The sequence below is a fragment of the Dicentrarchus labrax genome, unplaced genomic scaffold, assembly GCF_905237075.1.
Source record: "Dicentrarchus labrax unplaced genomic scaffold, dlabrax2021, whole genome shotgun sequence".
Taxonomy (NCBI): domain Eukaryota; kingdom Metazoa; phylum Chordata; class Actinopteri; family Moronidae; genus Dicentrarchus; species Dicentrarchus labrax.
The window spans coordinates 17,219,372-17,244,127 of record NW_026136724.1 but is presented as its reverse complement, the minus strand read 5'-3'; the positions used below and the strand labels follow the sequence as shown (position 1 = coordinate 17,244,127).

Below are 24,756 nucleotides of genomic sequence, written 5' to 3'. Positions count from 1 at the left end.
CACTGAGACCAAACACAGCCTCCGAGACCAAGGCCAGTTCAACAAGAGGTAACACAGTACGTAGTACAGTAAGACATGGCGGGATCAGGCTGGGACAAGAGAGGCGGGATCAGGCGGGGACAGGAGAGGCGGGATCAGGCGGGGACAGGAGAGGCGTCATGCAATCAATCATCTTAGTGATCTAAAGTCAAAACTGTCTTCACATTGTTGATAATCTTTGTAAATTTTTGAGTCAAATATGCCTTTTCCCACCAATGCTGAAACTAAATAATGAACAACACGTTCAGGAGGATGAAAATGAAAGTTTAAAATGATTGAGATGTATGGGCTGGTTACAAAAAAAGTCTCAGAGGAAATGTGTTTGCTCAGTCGTCAACTCACTCAATAAATCACATAAATTACCAAGCACAAACACATCTATTTGTTTTAATGTTACATTTATGGAAGTTGCAGTTAATTGAGCAAATGAGCGATCAAATTTTAATCAGAGTAATGATACTGCACATTTCTCAGAGCAAAATAAACTAAAAACTTGCCTGTGACATATCAGATGTTGTGGCTCAGAAATGAATTTTAATCATCTGTTTCCACTCACTAGATGATGTCTCTCATCAAAGCATGGCAGCTTGCCTGGAAGCGAACGCGCCGGGTAGCTTTGACGTACCACAGTACAACGTTACAAAGGCCTCGCTTCTGTGAATCATCAAAAGCATGTATACTTATAGGGTACAAACCCTGAGATATTTGCATGTAAAGATCTCAGGGAGGGGGGAAAATATCCCTGAGCTTCTGTTGTCTTGTTTGCTCATGAATCTCAAAGACCGAATGAGCGGCTTTTGAGAGTTCAGCTCTACATTTCAGACTGCAGCACGTTTTTTTTTTTTTTTTTTAGATTCATAGTGCTGATGCATTCGGAGAAATGGAGGCTGCAGTCCACACAGACACTCAACTCCCAAATGACACCTTCTTCTAAGGCCTTCTTCCACCTTTGGACTTTTTGAGGCTGAGCACAGCTTTATAAATGCCATAAAAGGTTTTCCTCGCCTGGGTCTGCCTGCAGAGGGGCTTCTTTTCTCCCTTTGTTATCCTCATTCCAAACACTACTGCAACAGCTAATTACCCGTATGTATTCTACCTGCAGCTGTCTCTTATTCTTATTCAATTCAGACATGAAAATTGTAACATTGCTGGCTTCATCTATCTGTTAAAGTAATGGCTTTTAGGCCTTCATACATTGGTTTTTACGCAAATGTTCAGTAATGGCTCTTTTCAAACACATTGGGAGTGTTACAGATAGCGCTGCAATGCTCACACGATGTTTGGCATCTAATATGTGATAGGGAGCAGTGGCACAGCAGTGAGTTAAATATGAGAGTTCTCAGTTCTCTCACAGGGTGCATCAGTGATGGATTTTATACTTACTTATTTTGCAGTTGAAAGCTTAATTAATAACCACTGTGAGCTCAGGGGAAGCTGTCTTCTCACCGGCAAATACCCTAATAAATTACTGCATTCTTTTCTCATTTATTATAAGAAATCTATTCTTCTGCTCCCTATTTTATACAATCTGACAGTGCACAGTTAAAAAATAACAAGACATTAGGTTGTGAGTCTCCTCTAAAGGTGAGATGTGCGATTCCAAATCAATACACAATACAATACAATACACGTTTGTTTGTGGAATTCAGCGAATATCTCCTCACAGTCCACCAGCAGTGCATTCTGCTGAAAAAAACCTGGAGGTTGTAGACAACCCTGGCTCTGTAAGTGGGAAACAAACAAGTGGTTCAGACCGAGCACCGCAACAGTATTCCAGCCATGATTTGTGTGTCAGGTAACATTAATAGCTTGCCCACAGACATGCAGCTTACTTTCTACTTTGCCAAGATATGCTGCTGTTGTGATGTTAGCTATAGCAGGAGAGTTGTGAGCATAGCTATCTGGAACTTGTGTTCTGGCTTTAGCAAACTGTTTTTTGATCTCTGCATGTCAAATTTTTTGACAGTTTGTAAACCCACAACCTTGCTTACATTACAGTTCACAGATTACTTGCTGTGTCACTGTTGGGTCTTTTGATTACACCAGAAATGCATTCCTCACCCTTAAATCCTGTGTTTTTTCTGTTTTTTTGGTGGTTTAATACTGTCAGGGAGGATGGTTTTCATATTATAAAACCATAAAGCTCCATTAATGTATTTTTTAGGTACATTGGTGTAACAACATAAGAAACGATAACTAGGCTAACTGAGAATACTGTGCTCTAAAGGAGGCAAACAAGATGCACATTTAATATCTCTCTACCTGAATGCAGTGCCCTGAATAACAGAGCCACGACATGGAACAAATAGCTGTGTTCTCTTGAATGTCAGTCTGCTCTTGTTGTGGCCGCACTTTGCTCTAAAAAGGCCAGTTGTCCCGCAGGCATCATTTCAATTCTCCTTCTGCTTTTTCCTTTTTGCCAGACGTTTTCACTGTCCGTCCCTAAAACAATGACACCTCCAGTCCACCCTTTCCTACATGTTTTCTTCTTGCCTGGTTCATCACAGTGGTTCATGATGAAACACATACACGAACACGCACTATTCATGATAAGATACCGACACTGGCGCCTAGAAGGAGGACGCCAACAAAGCGAGAGAATGGAAAGAGATGCCTGAGGGGCAAACTGACGTGACGACGCTGCTTGTAACCATGGCTTCCTGCTTCCTCTACTGAGTCAGAGAGACGGAGAGGATGAAGGGGGATGGGTTGATGTTGTTGGGAAGGGATAAAAAACCAGCACAGGACTTAACAATACACTTTCCCTCTCGGCGGTACTAACCATGACACAGAGTGAAAATACTGAACTTGCACGGACTGACTTAATGTACTTTTCATCCTTTAACCTAACATGTGGGAGGCAGAGGCATTGTGATGGAATCAACACAAATCTGCCACCCTCGCTTGCTTTTGCCTTTCTAAAAAAAACCCCCCCACAGTCAATTACGTTGATTGAAAATCTCTGCTGAAGTGGAAAATCAACTGCAATGTTAAAGCTGATAAAATATGCGATCACTCTGGCCTGCTTTTTGCACTTCCTGTGTTAGTCAAGTGGGACCCTCTAACCCAATATACTGCGAATTCCCACTCTCCATCATTTCCAGCTGGTTAGCTCTTCCAGTCATTTCGTCTTGTGTCCTTCCTTTCCCATTTGCAAGGCTGATTGCCCCTGACAACTCATTCAGGCTGATGCAGTGAGACTAACGTGCAGACCCGAGATCCCCTCCCCATGTCATTGATGAACGTGGCTGGGAAAGACAACCAGCTCATCAAACTTTCCCTCTTTGTCATTTAGCCCAACACTGCTGAACAGACTGTTTTCCCCTGCCGTTCATTCTTCATATTGACAGGCGGCCTGTCATCTTTAACAAGGCTGATTCATGTTTTGTAAATTCTATTGACGTAGAGTACAGGATCAGGTTTGGTGGTGGACTTAACAGCAGGATTTTTACTCTATAGACAAGATTAGTATGTCCATCTTGTCAGGCTTTGAGTTGGCCCACGGGACTGTGAAATGAGCTACATCACGTGTGTGTGTGTGTGTGTGTGTGTGTGTGTGGGTGTGTGTGTGTGGAGAAGGAATCATATCACAGATTACACAAGGCCTGGACTTGAAAGAAAGGTCATGTGTAATAATGAAATGTCAGAGTGGTGTGTGTGATTAAAATGAACAACAGGAGGGTTGGACTTGAACAGTTTAACCTGTGTTTTGCGGCTCCTTTAACTTGAGAGTAGTTAACACTGATGGATGGCATTCAGGAAAGAGAAGTGAGTGCAGTCAAAATGAATTAGAACATGATTATATAGCAAGGAGTGGAAAAAGGCTTTAAAGTCGAGGAAAACTGTTTCCATTAAAGAACTATACAAGTATTTCTGCTTTTTTTATCCGTTTACAACAAAGTATAGTGCTAAATTGGATTGGTGGATGCATTTTTCCTCTCCTTCTGTCTACTGGATTCATATTAGTTTTATTACATTATGAAAATCAGCTTTCAGAGAATTTCATCACAATGATTGATGATATTTTAAATTTGAAAAGGAACAAAAACAAATAATATGCAAAAACTGGATTAGCACAAACAATCATGTGGATTTGACAGTTTTCTCAGCACTAAAAAAATGTGCTGTTGGAGAATAAATGCTCAAGTCCCACAATTTGAAGCTCACATGACTACATGAAATACATATGATTCCTTTAATCTGCAAACACAAGCAAAAATACAAACCATTTTGACAAATGACTGGCAGTAATGTTAAGAATACTGTATAATGTATGTATAAAATGATGTATACGTTGCAGTAAATGGGGTAAACTTAAAAAAACACCACTGTGATGTTGAAAACATTTTCTATTTGTGCCTGAAATGGAAGGACGCAATGTGTTAGAAGAACGGATCATCTGGTAAGTGAACCCTGTGGTGGTGAATGCTTTCTCACAACCAAAAACATTCAAAAAAAGACTCACATATCAGGCCATTAAATCCAGCCCAACTGCTGCTTTGCCACTGAGATTCCCTTCCACTCTGTTTCCGATTCAAACAGTGCATCAGAGGGCACAGCTGCTGAGAACTGTGATATTCCACAACAACAACTCCTTTAATGCTCTGCATAATAACAATAATAATCTACAGTATGCAATAGCCTGCACTTACAACCTGTCCTCCAGCTGGCTCAGCACCACGAAGAGAAGCTGTTGTATCATCGGCTCTCACAAAACCTGTAATCGACCATAAACCATAGTCTGCCTCGCTGCAGCCCTCTAATCCCAGAGCATCTCTGATGGTTTCCCTGGTGACTGTGTTTAGCCAGCTCTTTGTGGGTGAAGTGGTCTGCATCTTTGCGTCTTGGCAAAGGGCATCTGCTGCCGCTGCTGAGGCCCTTTTGAGAGGTTTTTTGAGAGTCATTGTCATTGCACTCCAGTGACTGGCACTGAGCTCAGTCAGCCGGTTGCCAGACGTGCAGTTGGTGTCAGGATGTGCCAGGCCTCCCCAAGCAGGCCAGAGCAGATCTGGACCCGGTGAAAGGAGAAGAGTAGCGCTTTCTTCAATTCTGTCACTTTGTATGCTGTCAGGTTTTTTTTTTTGCGTAATGTTCTGTCAGAAGCTATTTCTCCTAACTGGTGTCATAGCCAGTGTTGGCAAACATTTCATTATTATAATAAGACACTAGATGAAAAATGAATGAACTCTATAATGAATAAATTAATGAATACTGAGAAATGTGCTGAAACGCTACAAAAAGTACATTACGTAATTTATATATGTGTGTATTTTACAAGGTTTTGTCAGTAAATTGTACAAAAGAGTACAGTACTTGAGTAGATTATGTCCCAGCACTGCTTGACTAAATCAACATTCAAAGTAACTACATTACCATAACCTTCAAAAGGGTATTAAATCAGGTATACGACTTTCAGAGCCTTAGTTTCAAATTCTAGCTGCGATTCCTCTTTGGTAATGCAGTCTGTGGGATGATTTTCCAAACCTTCCTTAAATAGTTTTTGGAAATGATGCACCATCAGATTTGGCCTCTTTGGAGCCCTGTTATCTCCTAAAAATGTGTGTGTTCATACAAACTAATTTGCATCAGCAAGTGCATTTTGTGGGAAATGTAATGCATCCCAAATAACAATGAAATGGGTATACTAAAACATTTTTATGGTTGTATTTAGGAAACTAAAAAGCACTTTGATAGGATTAGAGAAAAATGATGGTCTTGGTTAAATATTGAAAAGGTCAACGCTGGCTTAAAACACGAGAATGCCCTAACCTTTTCAATTATTAACCAAAACCATGATTTTTCTCTAAACATAACCTATACAGTAAGTGATTCAGTTGCCTAAACCTGACAAAACATGAACCCTATGGTGTCAAGTGTCAAATCCTGTGCTCCTGCCTATTTCTACCCGTTGGCTTCACGCTACTTGAAAAAGGGACAAGCTCGGGAAAAACTAACAAAGTCGCATTTGAAGTCCTCCTTCGTGGTTTTTTGTTAATCCCTCTATAAATATTTAAGTTACAAAGGTAATAGAAACTTTTATGGACTAGAAAGTTATTTTGGTAAACCAGATATCTCAGCTGGTCTAGAAATCCTTGAGACGCTGATACAGATCGATATTCCAAAATATATCATTGGTATTTTGTGCTCCGAAGCTGTAAAATTGTACTTAATTCCCTTTTAGTTCCCCCTTAGAAAATTAAGTTGAGCCTCTTCCCAACATACTCATCAAGTGTGCTAATTGTTTGCTTTCATTCCAGGACGATTTACATGTTCACTCTGTTTACAATTAACTTGCAACACGGAGGCCATTGTGGCATCTGTTTCTCCCCGTTTGCTTAACAAATACATGTCACTGGGTGATGCTTCAGTATATCACAACAGACAGGACACTAAATATACACGGTCTGTGGTTATCAGCCTGTGAAGTGGTGTCATGTAGAGTGAATGCTCTTGTTTGCTTTGTACACCGTCTTCCTGATGAATGGTGTTAAGATGATGGATCAGTGGGTGGCTGTTTGTGTGTGTGTGAATGGAAGCATATTTAACAAGAGGAGAAAAACAAGAACTCCTGTTTATGATTCAGACTTTATTCCATCCGTGTGAAATGTGATTAAAACCAATTTCTAACAGTGATTTGCTTAATTAAAATTCAGTGTAACGAGCTTATCAAGCCTTCAAGTTTATGAAATGCTCATAATATTTTCCGGGCCTGTGATTATTTAAAAGCTTTTGTGAATTTTCCATGCAGTCAAAAGTTCACTGTGCCTCTGAGTTTTTACATTCAGTAATAAGGCCATATTACAATAATAATAACCTCAGATATTTTCATTATGCTGCAGTCATTTTGATTGATGTAACACAGCAGTGACATAAAATACTTTCACTAGAATTTGTTTTTTATAGCCACAGTTCCTCCCGACGTCCTGCTTTATTGAGTTTCAAAGCATCAGTAGCACATTTCGGCACCACTGTATACTGCAACACAATCAGGGAGTGTTTTCTTTCACTTATAGTAAATTCAAATCATGGAACAGTGAGGGTTTTAATAGCTTTTAGCACAGGAATAGCAGCCGGCTGCACCAGCTAATCACAAATTTAGGTGTAAAGTCAATGCAAAATGATGCAATATTAAATGCTAATTTGTAACTGTGTTAACACTAGGATTAAAGCTGCTACTTCATTCACTTGTGGCGCAGCTAAATACTGTAACTTAAATTGACCGTAACCACAGAGTCACAGAGACTCAAGTTTTCATCCTGTGCAACTAAATGCATCTAACAGAAAGTATGCTATGTGTGTTAGCTTATGATATTATCAGCTGCTACATTGATGTTTCTTGAGATGCTGTCCCTGTCATACTGTAAATATGGTATATATGGTCATAAAACTTCCATTTTGGCATGAAAGATTCTGCAGGAGTCAACACTTGAACAATATTGAGCTTTTGTTAAAGTAAACAAGTGGTAAAAGAAGATTCCTACAGTTTATCACATGTTTGTGGAATAAAGTTACTCTTGAACTGAAATAACTATGTACTGCAAAAGATCTGTTTCGTCTTTTCAAAGAATGTAGAAGTTAAAAATATGGTATCACTCTAAAGTGGTATTTAGTCTTGAAAGTGTACTCAGACAGATCAGAGTCAAATTTTAGATGCAGCATGATTAGATACAAAGTCAATGGAAAGATGTGAAATTTGCCTTAAAGCAAATGTCCATACGAGTTTAAAATGTTTCAGCTTGAGTGAAAAATGTGCACTTATCCTGGAACTTTATGAATCAGCTTTATATTACAAACATACACAGAGGGGAAAAAGAAGAGAGATGCTAGAGGGAATACCAGAAATTATATCTAGCTGGTCAAAAGTTGACATCTGTACAGTGTGTATATTGGTTGTTTGGTAGCGAATAAGCACAGACATCACTGAAAGACCAGTGGTTAAATTCACTTGACTTTAGGGACTACAAAACAAAAAAACGGCCACAATATGCTATCAGTGTAAATAAACAAGTCCAATTTTCCTCAGGATCTTGAAACATTAGTCTTAACCATCTTTGTAGTTATTCCAACATGACAGATTGTAATAAAAAATAACTTAAGACAGGCTCTTGGAAGGTATAAATTAAAGTTTGAGTTACATCTCATTATAAGTAACTTGAAACATGATAAGTTATAGTGTAACTCCCATACTAAGTACAAGCTACGCTATACTTACAAGACAATAACCCACTGTAGTCTGGTATTTCCCTACCATGATATATCATTTGTGATACGTTGTACCTTCCTGGTTTCTTTGGAATAAACAGAAGAAGTATTACAGCCTTGAGATGGACAACACAGCAACCGTGACTGAACAGGTGAAAGAGCATCAACTTCATCAACAGCAACTCCAAGGAAAAAAACACCCCGGCACCAAGCACAATGATTGATTGGAAGAGCGCTGCAAAAACACCATAACTGGGAGTGCTAGCATGAGAAAGGTCATCAAAAAAAATAAAGAGTCTCGCAGAGGAAAAGGAATGAAAAGACATGAGTCATGCTGGTGCTCACGGAGCAGCGGCTCCTTCCCTTGACAGTGACTCACCTCTCTGATGGCTGTGCAGAACTCACTCTGAAGGACCTTCTTCAGAGATTGGAGCTTGTGACCGGGGACGTCACCCGACTCCTGCAGCTTCTCCAGCAGCTCGATAGCCCTGGCAACATCTGGCAGAAAGAGTGAGAGAGAATGGGTGTGAGGATACGTGTGTGGGTACACTTGCCAAGGGGACAGAGGAGGGTGGGGGGGGGTGAAAATGCCCCATTCAATTACATTAACAGCACAGCCACGAGAAAGGCGCTGAAGCGAATCAATGGGTGGGATAATGGAAATAGACTCAGTCAAGGCCAGCTGGGACAAGAAAGATAGAATAGCAGTCCCCGTCCATGGATCGTTTGCATTGGCTTAGGTCTATGCATAACAATAAAGGATAGAGGAAATAAGTCAGGCACTCATTTGTTCAAAGGTAACACTTCCTGGTAAGAATAGGCACCTGCGGGAATTACGAAGCATTTACACTAAACCGTACGCCTTAAGTTAGAGGTTGTGACTCTGGGGTGACTCTGAGCTCTCCTGCCGTAATTAGGCTGAGCTGAACGAGTCCGCCAGTTCAGCTGATTAATTTCTTGCCCTCTGAAAGTGGCAGGCCAAATAGAGCTACATAATGGAAGGAGAGGGAAGTGATTTGGCAGTCAATCACTGGACTGTTGGGTCAATAACATGTTTTATTCAGCCTGTGTGTCCAAAGATCTGTGACCACACAGCGAGAGGTAGAGTTTTACAGTGGAGCTGCGGAGTTTCCCTGCATTCTAGTTTCAGCCCAAAATATATTGATGTGTTGTTGCATATATCTTATGATGACGGCTGCAAGTTATGATCACTTTTCGATTTGGTGGCCTTTTATTATGATTATTCGATTAATCAATCAATAATTTAGTTTTTAAAATGTCAGAAAATAGTTAAAAGGCCAATCAGGTTACAAGTTGCACATGGAATTTCTTCAAATTGCTTGTTTTGCCCGAGGAATATTCCAAAACCTCAAAATATATATTTCCAAAAGTATAAAAAAAAAAAGGAAAAGGAACCGTACATTTCTGATGTATAAAAATGACTTTCTGTGTTATCTCTTGTTATTTGTTGCACTTGTTGCGTGATTATCTCGGGTCAGGTGACTGCCTCCCATTGGCTGTTGCTACATACATGTTTTAGCTATTTAAACATGCTTAATAGATTTCTACTTACTACTAAGTAGGTACTTGGGGGCAGTGCATCAGGCTGCAAACACAATGTTGATATATTATCACTATATTATGAACATTTAAGAAAACAATGGCTTACAGCACAACATTAGCATTCATTTGGAGTCGTGTTTCTGTCCACAAATACTAGTCCAATATTTACTCTCCTTTTTGCTCCTGCTTTGGTCTCCACTAACTCCTGAGGGAAATATGTGGCTGTTTAGCTGATAAATGCTTCACTATGTTCACCAGCTATTCGCTAACTCCATCTGTTGTTTAAAGATGGGCCGGGAGTGTAGAGTGGGTTTTTAAAAAGTTTTTTGCTGAAGACAGCTGCCTGCTGTGGTTGAAAACAACAATGATGAAAAGTAGTGAGACAGAACCAAAACAGTAACGTTGTGGGCCTTAAAACAAAAACGCTGGGCTGAAAGATGCTACACTCCTTATAGCTGCGGGGAACTGCAGAGTGATAAATCTCGAGCCACCCCTGTCACATACATAGCCATTGAATCCATTGTAAATGTAAAAATATTCATTAGAGTTAGCTTTAAACACTGGCAAAGCTAGTTCTCAGAATGCTTTGAAATATATTTTATTTAGATCCATTTCACAGTTTATAACAGTCTTAATATATTCACCCAACATTATTTTCCACCAGCAAACAGAACACCCACACCTTATTTTGACAGAAAGCGAAGCTGCTGGTTTAGATTCATGTCACCCCACCGAGCAACAACAGCATATTTTTTTTAAGACCTTCCTCGACTCCAACCACGCTTGGTTGCCCAACATGGACTGATCAATACACAACAGGCACATACACATGCTCTACATTACTGCACGTGCATTATGCATCAGCCACACATACTTGTGCATCATATGCATGCAGGAAAAAAGAGATAAACAACTAGACTCTGCAGCAAAGTATCACTGTAACCTTAACACAACTGACCACTACTTCCATGCACTCTGGCCCACCAGTACAACACTGGAAAGAAATAACTACTAAACCATTACTGTTCTTTGAGCATTGGCCATTACTATTCTTGAGCATCCCCGTATCACTGTGCATACTAGGAGACACAAATGCTCTACAGGTGGCCCAAACTATCGGCAAGAGAATACTACTAAACTGTAAAAACAGACTACAACTCACTATCTCAAACATGTCCTCACAAAACGTATTAAATCTACAAAATAAAAATAAAAATCGTGCGCATCCACAGTTAATCTCTCTATTTCAATTTTCTGTATGTTTTCAACCTGTATCCACCCCTACCTTTTACCATTTGCCAAGTCAACAGTGAAGTAAAGGATAGTATATACCATTAGAAAATCAAGTGTCATCATAACAAGCAGTAAGTAAATACAAACTGACTAATCAGTTTCTCCACATCATACTACAAAGCTGTACCAGTCTCTATTCATAGTACATAGTGGTGGACACAAACTGTGTGTAGAGGCATGACACACACACACACAGATATTGAATTCTTGGAATATAGAGTAACTCAATAAAGCAGACGGCAGATAGAGGAGCTTTTACTGTTTGCAGACCTGTGGGAGACAAGAAAAGAACTAATCTTGAGCTCTGGCTATGTGAAAACTCTATAAGGCCATACAAAGGAAATGTGAAACACAGTAAGATTTTAGCCTTTATTGCATTTCACCTTTATACTGCATATGGAGACAATGAGCACGCCTCACAGAAATCCAATGCCTGCTTCTATTTCAAGCGTTGTGTAATAAAGCACTACGGATTATATTGATCTGCTTTAAATTGCAGGCTCGGCTCCCTTCGAGGACCGGTTAGGGCTCGCGAGAACCAGTCCAGTGAGGATTGTATTGGCAGATAAAAGCTGGCAATCACACGACTCTTCTCAAAGTCTTGTCTAAAGATGGTCACAGGTACAGTTTGTGTATATAAAATTAGGCACAATGTTAGCTATAACAGTCAAAGCGTCTGCCAACCCCTAATTTTTGCCAATCACTCTATATCCTGTCCAACCAGCAGTGGTCCTAAGCGTGTTGCTGCCAGTTCCAGTCACCTGATCTCCAAAGCCCACACAGGCACCTGCTTTAATTGACCTTTCGCTAAGCCCCACCCCCCTTAGTTACTGTTGCTATGCCTATCAAGCTATTGCACAACAAAAAAATGCAATCTACAATGGTAACACTACTCCAAATTCTTAATAATTCTTTTAATTAGGTGTTCCCAAAATTGATGACTTGATGACTTGGACACTTACTAGCGGAAAGGTTTAGCAAACAGTCTAGAACATATAACAGCCTCTTTTCTCCTGCTCCTTGCCAGATTGTGTGTTGAGCCATCTGTGTTCTTGCCTTTTTGCCTGTTTTCTGTCTGCCCTGTTTTTTGACCCTTGCCTGCCTTTTTGGACACTCTGCCAGCTTGTTTATGCTCCTTTGTGCTCGGTTGTCCATTCTGACTGCTAACCTGTTGCCGACCTTTGCCTGCCTCAACCATTTCGTAAACTTTACTTTTAATTCATCTGCCTTGTCTGAGGGTCAATTGGAGTCCAAGCCTTGGTTTGGAGGCGTCGCAAGAACATGTGGGCAGTGTGCAGGTTGTATAATACTTTCCTTTGTTGGCAGCTCACAGTGTTAACGGGGTCGGTTAGTGGTATCTATAACCTACATACAAATAGTTTTGGTTTTGTTTCTGCTGAGGTTCTGAGATTTCTGCCTCCATCCCAAAACAACAGAGGTTAATGGAGTTTTGTTGTGGTTCCACTGTATTGGAAAATGGCATTTTAAAAATGTAACAGCAACATCTCCTTCCCAAAATCGTGTCTCAGTTGCTCTGGATGATTCACAGACCGCGCTGTCAGCAGTTGTTATAGGGACTATTTCCTCAGTAGAAAGTAGTTACAGTGAAAACTGTTCACACTGAGGTCTGTGGACTATCCAGAGTGACTGGGAGAATCTCTGTTGCTGTTTTCAATGCTGTAGGCACAAACAAAGTTTCATGATCGCAGACAAAGATTGACGAAGACTTCAGTAGCTGGTTAAATAAAGCCAAAACTACCTGCATGGCTAGATACCACTAAATGTATTATAATTTCTATAAACCAACCCTTATATAGCTGGCTCTTCAGCTAGTAAATGTTCCACTATGTTCAACAGCTAGGCTCTAACTGTGCCTGTTTGCTGTCTAAAACACATTTTAGAGGGGTTTTCAAAGAAAACAGCTGCCTGCAGCAGTGAGAGTGAATCACAATAGTACATTTATGGACCAGCTGAGGTGATCATTATCTGTAGGTTCATCCCTATTTGAACATTTTGTTTATAGCCACGTTAACTATTTCCTCTGCAAAAGAAATCCACCATACAGGGTTGATATTCTGCGATAATATTTTCTATCAAGGTGAATAGGTCAGTTTTTCCCCTATGCCTGAATATCAAAAAACACCAATTCTGAATAGCTTGTAATGAGCTGGTACACGTCCAAGCAGCAAGGGCATCTGTCTAGGAGGTTTATGAGCATTTCTTTCTCATTAAACAGAGGTCAAGGGCCATCCAGAGAAGACATTTTTTTCTCTCTCTCTGCCATTATTTGCGTTCACATTCTCATTAGTACCACTTACTTCATCCACATCAAGGACTTTGACGAGGCGTTTGGAATTTTACTTCAAAGATTGATTCTGCAGACATTTTTGGTGGTGCTTTCATCTCGCTGATCAGAAGTGATGCCTGCCCATTTCCTGATGCAATCTTTCTAATTTTGAATTCCATAAAGCTTTGCATCAAACAGATGAGCTGCACAGTTTTAATTCAATTAAATGGTCCAATGTTATCTACACTGACAGCAAATGTAATAGCGTAAGCCTGCCCCTGTCAATATATGTCATGTCCCTTTTGCAGTTGTATCCCATTGTATCAGAACATGGATAGAGAAAAAGTGATTACAAGACAATGTAATTGCAGGTGTGCACAGAAAAATGAGTGGTAATAAGTGCTAATCATATATCTCTCTGGTTCACACTGAGCAGCTCAGAGGTAATGAAATGTCTGCTGGCACCGTATTGGCACACTTTCGCTTTACTGCTTCCAGGGATATCTAATCCAACACAGAAAGAATATGTCTGTAAATTTTCTGCTTTGCTGTCATGATATTTTTCATACTGTTCTGCACACATAAGTACAATGCAAAAAATCTCTCTGCTTTTTGTTTGTGTGTTCAACCCAAATGAACTCACACAGATGCTCTGGATGCTTGACGTAAAAGTGGGACATCAGATGAGCAGTGTGACGGATCAGAGGGGTGTAAAAAACCCAAGCGGAGAGGCATCGGAGGGCGATTGTGTTCCATGACAAAGCAGCTGAGATGACTGCTGGGGGTCAGAGTTATGTCACATTCAAATTAATCCCGAATCAGATGTGCAGCGAAATGACATACTACATTACCTAATAGTGTAGCAGTGAGAGGGAGAAAAAAAAGGCAAGACCCTGTGCACTTTGATATCAATGACATAACCCACACCCATCTCATGTTATACCTTCAGCTAGGAAAAGAGGCTGACAGAACAAATGAAGCATAGTTGAAGATAACACCAAGTATGCGCTCAACACCCACATGGTGTGCCTGTTATATGCACAGTCTATGAATAACTTCAGCTGGAGGGTAATACAGGAAACGTGATCCCGCCCATGACTTATCAACTCTGCTATGCGATAACATGCATGAACACCGCTGGATTTGACACTTTTATATCTGAAATAAATAGAGCCGACCGATATGGAATTTTTGAGGCCGATACTGATTCTGATTTTAGATGGGAAAATTGCAAGATCACCAATATAGCGGCAAATATAGTACGTTTTTGCACCAATATGACTATGTAAAGGTACTCAGGAGGATGCTTTCTTAAATAATAACTGCACAAGCACTGTATTCAAAGTACTGGAAAAACGTCTACTCCACTAGTGGCAAATATAGTACTTTTTACTCTGCTACATTTCTTTGACTGTTGTTATGGTTACTGGGTTCTTTACACATACATACACATAAGATTTGACATACAAAAAAGCAATCTTATGAAATACAATGTACTATTATAGATTAATTAAGTAATAATAATCTTAATATAACACAGAACACAGAACTAATTGTAGTATTGCTATTTTCACTTAAACTTGCATATTGTGTTTTTTTGGTCACTTGGCAGCAGCAGAAACAAGCTGTGAACACAAAATATTGATATAATATACTATATAATATACTATATAATACTATTATAGATTAATTAAGTAATAATAATCTTAATATAACACAGAACACAGAACTAATTGTAGTATTGCTATTTTCACTTAAACTTGCATTAAGTGTTTTTTTGGTCACTTGGCAGCAGCAGAAACAAGCTGTGAACACAAAATATTGATATAATATATCAAATATCATAAGTTCATGCGGCCAACTTTTTAGCATACAGTTGCTTATTTACACATTCAGCAGACCTAGAGCAACATTAGCATTCATGCGGAGTGGTGTTTCTGGCCACCTGATGAAATATTCACTCTCTTTTAGCTCTTATTTTGCTCTCCATCAACACCTGAGGGAAATACTTGGCTCTTTAACTGATAAACGCTCCACTATGTTCACAAACTTTGCCTACCTGCTGTTTGGTGCTGCAGGTAGTGGGTTTTAGGAGCTTTTCTGCTGTAAACGGATGCCTGCTGCATCTGTACATGATCTTGATGAGCGTTGTGTGAGTGAAACAAGTCAAACCGTTATGGGCCATAAAACAAAAAAGATGGGAACAAAAAGTAAATGCTCCATAGAACTGAGGGGAACTCAGTTTGACGCTATGGTAAAAAAAAAATTACATAATCATGTCATCATCGTTAATATAAAAAAATTGATTATGCAGCTTTAACCTAATGCCATTACTAAGTATCATGTCATTCCATAGTCTGCCATTCATTCCTTTCCCTGAAGTAGGCCTGAGTATTTCTCACCTGTTGTGCAACTCACTCTTAGCATTCCAGCCTTCTTGTTCCTGCCTGTCTGTCTTTCTGCTTGCCTTTTTGGAATTTCTGCCTGCATACCTTGGCCCTTTTGTCCTGACTGCCTGTTACCAACCCCTGCTTTTGACCAGCAACACAATAACATTTTTTTTTACCTTACCTGTTTGCCTGAATTGTGCATTTGAGTCTTATATCTGTCTTACTCAGCTGCTACGTTAGTAAAATACTTCCGCCACCACTAGACTCCTCAGTAATCCTGACCTAATCACTGAAAATGCAGTGGAGGGGAATCAAGTTCCACCCTCAAGTCCTTTATTGTACTGTAATGACTCTATCTCAACCCAGAGACCCACAGTTTTGTGCTCTAGGGGATTCAGTGGGTCCAGATGTGTGCAACATCTGTACAAGTTTTACATCACCCCAATGGAAAATATACACTCAATATCCACACTGACAAGTGCAAGTCTGCCAAATTTAGCATATCTCTGAAGCAGTCAGACTGTATGCAATTAGGTCATACTTGCTGTGTAGTTTGACAGATTTTTTCTCCAAAGGAGGAGAAAAGGGAGCTGATGCTGCGGTATCTAAATGAGGATTTTTTTTTTTAAGAACGGTGACACAAGAAAAAAATCTTTCTCTCATTATCTGCCAGAAAAGGCTTAAAAAAACTCCAAGGTATTGCAATGTGAAAAGGACAATCATGAGTTCTGAGTCTTTTGATGTCTTTGAAGAGTTGTAACACCAGCCAAAATAACATGTGCATCCTACATCAAGATATAGTTACAGTGCAATGCAGTGCTGCCATATTAGGCACAGTGATAACAGCAGCAGAGATCCTGTCAGCAGTTAATTTCCCTCTGCTATACTTAGGATGAGGGCATTCTCATTAGTGATGCTTAATGATTAAGTTAGCAAAATTTAAAGCAAGTTTTTTAATTAAGTGACTGTCAAGACTTCACTAATACTTTCTTCCAACAAAGTTTCCATTGTGCGTTGATAATGGAATCACAATATTATCATTACAGAACCTCCAAAAAAGCCAATGTTAAATGTAGCATTAAAGTCCCTAAAACCTTTTTTCAAATAAGTATGGCCAACAGATTTTACTGCTGGCTCTTCCCTCCACTTTTATGATGAGTTCAAGGGGTTCTCGTGCTTCAAACAGAATCAAAACAGTAGTAAAGGGACTGTTTCATTTTCCAAGAAGTTTCATGCCATATTCCTTTTCTTTTTCACATCAAACTGCAAGATCCGGAGTGAATGTGTGAAGGGCCAGGGGCCTCACTGTCTCTTCAAGTGGGATCTTGTTTACTGTGTTTGCAAGAAGAGTGGGAAGTAATTGAAAAATGTGTGATAGTTCCGGGTTCATGAGTGATGATGTACACTAGAATTATCTACTTTTTGTTGTTTACTGATGCACCATTAATCATTTTTGACAACAGTGCGAGACAACTTGTTGTTGGTCGCCTAGCAACAGTGTTCATAAGACTTTAATCACTTGAATGTCAAACATATACTTGACTTTCCATGTCGAAAATATTAAAGAGGAAACAGGCGAGCAAAACATTCACTGTTAATAGAGCTAAACAACCTCTATTAAAAAGATGACTTAATGTTTTCACCACACAAAGACAACAGCACAAGAAAAGAAGAATAGTAGGAACAAAAGATGAAACTGCATGTTTTATGTGTATCCAATTAGAATGGAAATTAGAACACATAAACCCTTTGAAAAAGAAAACCCCTATAATAAAACATGAACACTTCTGACAACCATGTACTTATTGAGCTGTTTTCTTGTCTAACACTCATGAAAAAAAAGGGGGGGCTAAACATCAAGACATTTTTGCAGTGTAGCTACAACGATTTTTTAAAATGTATTTTGAGGGCAAACATCATATTGTGTTGTAAAAGCTCACAGCAAGAGCTCAACCATTTCTAAGTCATAGTTCCAACACCAGTGAGGAGTCTTTTGTATATAAAATGGGATAAAAACACAAATTTCTTCACTTGTACTTCTATAAACACGCCAGAACATAATGCAGTTAGTGGGAATGTTGTATTTGAGTAAAGGGGGGTCTCTAATGTTTCTCTGATTCTCGGAAAAAATAAGTCTCTTGGCTATTCTAACAGTACAAAAAGTTACCCTGTCTCTCCCTCCCTCTGGGGTCTGTCGAAAGGCTTTCTTACCAACTAAGGTAGAAACAGTCAAAAAACTGAATATGGACAAGTTGGCACAGAACAAAATAATTCCTGAGAGGACCTAATAATCATAGATGGATTAAAACAGTGGAAAGGCTTTGAATGGAGGATTCTGAAAAAAAGTGTGTTTATATTGCTTAGATAACAGGTCACATATTGAACAAAACATAGTCCTCACGTGATATTATGAGCTTCAACAACCATAATGACAACCATGATTGCCTGTGTGGCATCATACTCTGGAAACTCATTTCCCTGGGCTCCTCTAACATCAGGCTGTGACTAAAAAAGGTCAGCCTAATCATTCGCTGATTAAAGAAAAGGCACAGAGCTGAACAAAGCCACAGTGACACATAATGAAGGCTTCAATGCTCGACAAGGCTCCACAACATTGTTGTGGGGATGTGTTCGCACTGGGCAGTGTTCCAGTTTTCTGGTATAATTAGTCAATTTATAATAGTGGCAGAGCTGAGTGTAATTCATTTTCAGTACTTAGAAGTGTCATTTTGACAAAACTGCAGTGATGTAAATAAACACGTCCACATCAGAGGCCGAGCTCATTAAACGATGCAGCCGTGATTAAATCTCTGAAACCTGATAATTCTCTTTTCAAATTCTGACTTTGATTATTGATTGAAATGTCTCCTTCCACCTCAGCAGATGTCAGAAAAGGCTTAAATGACCTTTCTCTGACTCCTCTCCTACCATCATACCCTGAGAGATGCTATCTGGATGCCATGCATGCTAGAATAAAGCATCCTGGAAGGGCCATCTGCCACCGCCACTTTGACCTGGGTGTCCTTGGCGCCCTTGGCTACTCCGCTGCTAATTCCAACCATAAAAACTGAAATAATCACTTTCTCAAAGGGTAAAATGGGACAACAGGGCTTTACCAAACAACTCCTGTCCCCATGCCAAGAGAATTAGCTCCAATTTGCCCTACTGCGACGATCCCCTCGAAGCACGACAAATAAATCACTCCTTGAGGGCTAATGGCGCCTGCAGGAGCCTGTGGTGAAAGCAGAGACTGAAAACATTGCGCTTATTGTCTTCTTCATTCTCCCTAATTACTAGACGGTGCCCTTCCAAGACAATTCATTTAATAACCTTTATTTCTGTATTATAAGAAAGTGGGTTGAGATATAACCAGCTATGAGTGACGTCAGCCTGTCAGCAGCCCTCTAATCCTTCAAATCACTCGTGTGACTGAGACCATGTGATGGAAATAAGGCCTGGCCTCAAATCAGTAAACTCTATGATCTCTTAAAGGGAAAACAAGGACTAGGGCAGTAGAGTGCTGCAGTTATTGCTTTCAATCTATTAAGACCGGAGGCTATTAACAGGACAGAAATAGTTAAACTAACCAAACGTAGCCACACAGTAAATCAAACCAAAAGGGGTCGTACTTGAAGGAGTAAGGGATTCTTCTTACAGTTGCTATTTTGAAGTGGTGCTCAATAGCCTTGCAGCAAGGAATGCACTGAAACCGCTTTCTCAACAGAGAATCAAGCCTCTATAGGCCAGAATGTGATGCAGCTACAAGATGTTGCATTCTGTGTAGGGGAACACAACCCACCTTTTCTCAAATTGAAAATCTATCGCTTTCATGTCTTTCCTAAGGTACCATGAGGCTATCGCTGTTTTTCTAGCTGTATAACCAACAGCTGAAAGCTTAAGTTTGCAGCTGTATTTTTGGGTTATCAAAGGTCATCCTGGGAAATGGAGGAAGTCACTAACTGAAGCAGAAGTCCTGTAAAACATTAAAGACTGATAATACTTGCAGTAAGTGTTTGAGAGTGTGGTTCTCTTCTAATCATACACTGTCTAGACATGCACACTATAGTTATTCAATTATGGGATGTAGATATACAAGGTCTTAATATACATCAGTTGCTAAAAGGGTTATATGTTATATATTTTGTTCACAGTAAAGTTGATCCTCCTTTAGGGTGGCTAATTTCAATCCAACTATTTAGCCATGCTGGTAGCACGGTTCTACAGATGGCTGGTCCACCACTTACAGTTCAGACTTTCCCAACAGTATAGTGTATATCATGAGGTCGATATTTGTGCTTTTGAATATAATATATCAACAATATATATACAGTCCACACCTAAACTAGTGTCACTCATTCTCTAGGTTTCTGACACGTCCTTGACCAACAGCAACTGAGATTCACCCACGATGATCTCTGCTTTTCATGTAATAACAGGCTGCTGTGTCTGGGACTTGCCTATTTGTCATTTAATGCCAGCTCTAGAGAGAATTCAGGCGGTTTTATAAATCATTCAGGGAGGTTCAGATCCATTGTCCTTGATAGGGTGCTCGTGCTTGCTTATCACAGTCGTTTCCTCCGACAATAACAGGAAGGCCAGTCACGTAAAAAAAAAAAAAAAAAAAGTCATCCTGCTGTGGCCAAAGCCAAGTGGGAGCTCTGGAAATGAACATCTCAGTCTGTTTCCTCCCTGCATGTGTTTGACACACTCAGCAACTCAGCAGCTAAAGCCTACTCCCAACACAAGACGAGGCTACCTTTTCATTAGCAATTATAGTGTTTTCTCGAAAGTGGCAGCAGCTGAACCCAGAAGACCCTGTAATGTTGCCTCTCTCTCTCTCTCTCTCTCTCTCTCTCTCTCTCTCTGACGGCTTCTGTGTGAAACTATCATTACTACTGCTCGTGCCATTATAGCTGGCAGCCGCTGACTGGTCCTATTCATGCCACAGCATGTGAATATGGATCAGCCCCCCCTGTATACACGCTGAGGTCACGTCTGAATCACTGCCCCAGCAAATGACTAAGATCAGATAAGGCTGAATGCTGACATTTTATCAAGATGGAAGACGATTATTTTACCCTCAGTGTTTAAAAGCTTGTTTATCAGTACAGCTAAGCCCCTTTCTATAATTCTATAGGATGAGTGGGTTGGAAAAGCGTTACTTGTATTGTATTGTATTTGCCTGATGCAATCTTAGACTCATTTCCTTAACTCTCCATGGTATAGCACTTCCGCACCCAGCAAATTGTGCATCAGTGCATCAGTAAAGCTTCACTGCTCACAAACATTAAGCTTTACTGAAGAACGAATTGCAATTGAGCACATGGACAAACAACTAATTCCTTATAGCGGAAAATGATCAGTTGTAGCTAATCACATAGCAAGTGACAGCAGTCAGATTAATTCCTGCATAATTATGTATGTTCCCACCAGTAAAGTGTATTTATAGTCACCTCTTGTGGCTTAAAAGTGACTGGGGAGCCGATGCTAGCTTTACTTGGCACAGAGGAAATAGCTAAGGTGTCTCCTTTCTCTATATTTGACAGCATCAATTTCCTATGCAAGACTTGTGCAATATTACATTTTCCCAGTGGATATGCTTTGGTCGAAATGCAAGACTGAGATTTATTTCAGTTATTACTCAAAAACAGACATTTAACAAAACAGAATGGGGATTTTAAAGTGAGTGTGCACTTCTTAGGCTTGTATATAAGAGATACTTCAAAAATCTCCCATTGGTATTACTATGAAACTACAAAGGGAACTTTTAGGTTTGCTTGAGCTTTGGTAAAATATGTTATTTAATGGAAGGATAGCAACTCTTAAAATATAACCCTGGAGGCATTACTACCATGTGAATTAAGTCAGGAGATGCACAAATATGTGTTTAAGTCACATGGTCTGCAATTACATACTACCTCAGGTAAACACTACCTGTGGCGCATTAGCAAAAACAGGTTGGGTTTTTATACCATCAGAAAAACCATTAGCCTTTAATTGCAATGTGCATGCATACTGTATAATACAAAAGAAAAGACAACAACCGCGGTCCTGTTTTCCTATGAGTGCACTAACCTGCCTAGATTGCACCTGCCCAGTTCAAATACAAAAGTTGTCTCCTATGTAACAAAGTGGATTCCCATGCCAAAGCGATACAGTAGTAGCTTTTTGTTAACAGATAAAAGAGCAAACACCGAGCTGAAACGGGATAACATCACCGAGGAGGGTTACATAATAAAGATGGGAATAAACGAAACGCACTGTAAGCGGTGTGAGGATATCACATCCGTCAGGGAAAAAAATAAAAAATAAATGATGGAGAATTAATGAATGTGCACATAAAGACCCCGCAATAATAGAACAGAGGAAAACAAGCGCTCCACTCTGCAAAACGCACAGAACGGATGGGCTGGACGTTTTTATTTCAGAATAGCGTGAGCTCATATTGCCTTCAAATAACGACCCGGACAGACAATTTGTGGGGAAATCCGAGTCCGGCACAAACAACCGGGGTCTACCCCGGGTTGCCAGTTCCTTGCCGAAGTTTTCAAAAACGAGGGTGGAGAGACAAAAGCCTCAGATGGTAAGCAGAAATCGCAAAGCTCCAAGCGCCTTACCTCGATCCAGAGAGAGCGGTTGGACCACTGTCGCCATGACTGCTGTTTACTGGAGACTGGAGACACTACAGGAGCTGCAGCATCACAAGAGAGAGAGAGAGAGAGAGAGAGAGAGAGAGAGAGGAGGGGAGGGGGGTTAATCTACCTCCATCCACATAATATCTCATCACCTGGAATTGATTGCATATGAACAGCAGCTTTATACACACACAGTTATAGTGGAAAAAAAAGCTCCATCTAAACAAAATGAGGCAGAACAGTCCGCTTCTATAAAATATAAAAGATATGTATTCAAGATTTTTTTTTCCAAAGCTTTTAAGAAAATGTATTTTTAACACTTAATACAAGATTTAATTGCTCGTCAAGATGATTTTGCAGTTGAGTGGATGTCAACTGCTTTAAAAAATAACTAAATAAAAAGACAGGAGACAGATTTAACTCGAGTACATAATATGGACAAAAAGTATGTAGACACCCAATACCGGATGTGTACTCCTGAGCACCATGCATCATGCTTGGGCTATTTAATATTCTGCTATTAAAACATCCACTCTTCTTGTTCCAGGCTTTCTATGCGATTTTGGAGACTGGCTGCAGGAATTTGCTCCCATCAGCCACAAGAGGATTTGTGAGGTTGGTCCCTGATGATGAGACCTGGCTCAGTGTGCTCCTTGGAAGGCCTGGTTTACACTTGGTGTTCTTATTCATCCCAAAAATGCTGGGATGAGAGCAGGTCAGTCTAGTTCTTCCACACTGAACTGGGAAAACCAGCTCATTATGGACCTTGCTTTGTGCGCGTGGGCACTGTCATGCTGAAACAGGAGAGGTGCTTCTCCATAATGTTGCTACACTATTGTCTCAAATATTTTAGTATGCTGTGGGATTCCCTTAAGTTGAATTAAGAGGTTTAAAGTCAAAAACATAAAAAGACACAGACAAAAACAGAGCAATTATAGTACACAAAAATTTGGACCACATACATTGGGCTATAAACGTATTAAACTATCCCAGGCAGTGGAACATCAGTCATTTATTTATAGTCAATTATTCCTATATGTGGCCTCACCATTCACGAGTCAACTAGTGGCCCTGGGTTGCATGCTGAGTCTCTGAACCATGCACATGTGTGTTCCTGTGCCTGCATGTGTAACTGCTTAGCCATGTATGTTCCAATCACCAGTTGCACTACAGCGATCAGCTGATTGCAACCAGTGCCATTAAGGTTTACTGTGAACCGCTGAGCCATGCCGCCTGCCTGTTATCTCCTCTCTTGGCAACATGCACTGCATGCAGCCTGATAAGGACTGAATGGTGGTAGTGAACCTTTGTTGAAGGGCTTAAGGATTAATCCTCATGTTTATGAGCTACCACAGAACGGAGCCAAACCACTGGCTCCCTTCATTTACTGTAGATCTGCTGCCTAATGGTGCCTGGTGCTGTGGCATATCTCGTACATGGCCAGTCATTACACTTGACAGAAGCAGTGCTCAACAAAAACAAGTAGCAAATCCCTGGTTAGGGGGTACGTTAAGGCAGCATGACAACGCATGGCTCACAAACCATGACTTCACTGTGACAAATGCAAGCTGTAGACAGGAATACACACCTGGGGCCAGGACCAATATTCAGTGTGCACAGCTATTCAGAGCACAATCCACACTTAGACACTGAAATCATTTGAATCTCATTTATCTTTCTTGTATGAAAGAAAAAGAAAAATCACTTGCTTTAGCCAGAACCCATTTGGGAAGCAATTGCTTCACTTCTAACCTCACTTCACTTCAAATTGGCAGCTCTGGAATAAGTCCAGGAATTAAAGTTTAAAACTGTAAAATCAATGTACCTTTGCATTTCAGTTAGATTCAATTTTCAAATTTTTTAAGCATTTAAGGGAATATTCTATCATTATAATCTGTTCTATTTTTGATTGAAACTGTTACTAAACCTCGTCCATATGTGCTAGTGAATTCCAGCCGCCCACAGACCCTCCCAGCTGCATGCAGATGTGAACTGGTGGTAAGTGGTGGGCTGGACGGGCGGATAGAAAGGGCGAGGGTTTAGAGAGCGCATGGAAAGAGGGCACAGAGAGATTACAGGCTCCCATCCATATGGGCTGGGATACAGTTCTGCTTTTTTTTTTTTTAAGAGGTGGGATTACACTGCAGTGCTCTTAAAGCCCTTTAACTGCGAGTGAATTGATTTCTGAAAGGTCTCAACTCTCACAGAAAGAGATGCAAGAGGCCGGGTAGACAGGACAAATACAGACTAGTGTGTTTGCCTTTCATATTAAAGCTTATAACATTAGTCAATATCAGAGTGTTTGTTGGCACCAATCCCCATCAGTGCAAAATAAATTCAACAGGTA

The 24,756-nt window shown here is 40.1% G+C and overlaps 1 protein-coding gene across 3 annotated transcripts in view; it reads right to left on the bottom strand.

Moving 5' to 3' along the window:
* The window catches only part of lin7a (lin-7 homolog A (C. elegans)), a 35,775-nt gene extending 13,297 nt beyond the window's left edge, over positions 1-22,478 (bottom strand). For all 3 annotated transcript variants that reach the window (XR_007882557.1, XM_051392420.1, XM_051392419.1), the window contains exons 1-2: positions 22,392-22,478; positions 8,621-8,739 (exon numbers count right to left, since the gene is read on the bottom strand). Coding sequence is in view for 2 of the 3 variants with exons in the window: in XM_051392420.1 (XP_051248380.1) it covers positions 8,621-8,739; positions 22,392-22,428 (156 nt within the window). In the remaining variant the exon portion in view is untranslated. The remainder of the gene's footprint in view (positions 1-8,620; positions 8,740-22,391) is intronic.
* Between the last annotated feature and the right edge of the window lie 2,278 nt (positions 22,479-24,756).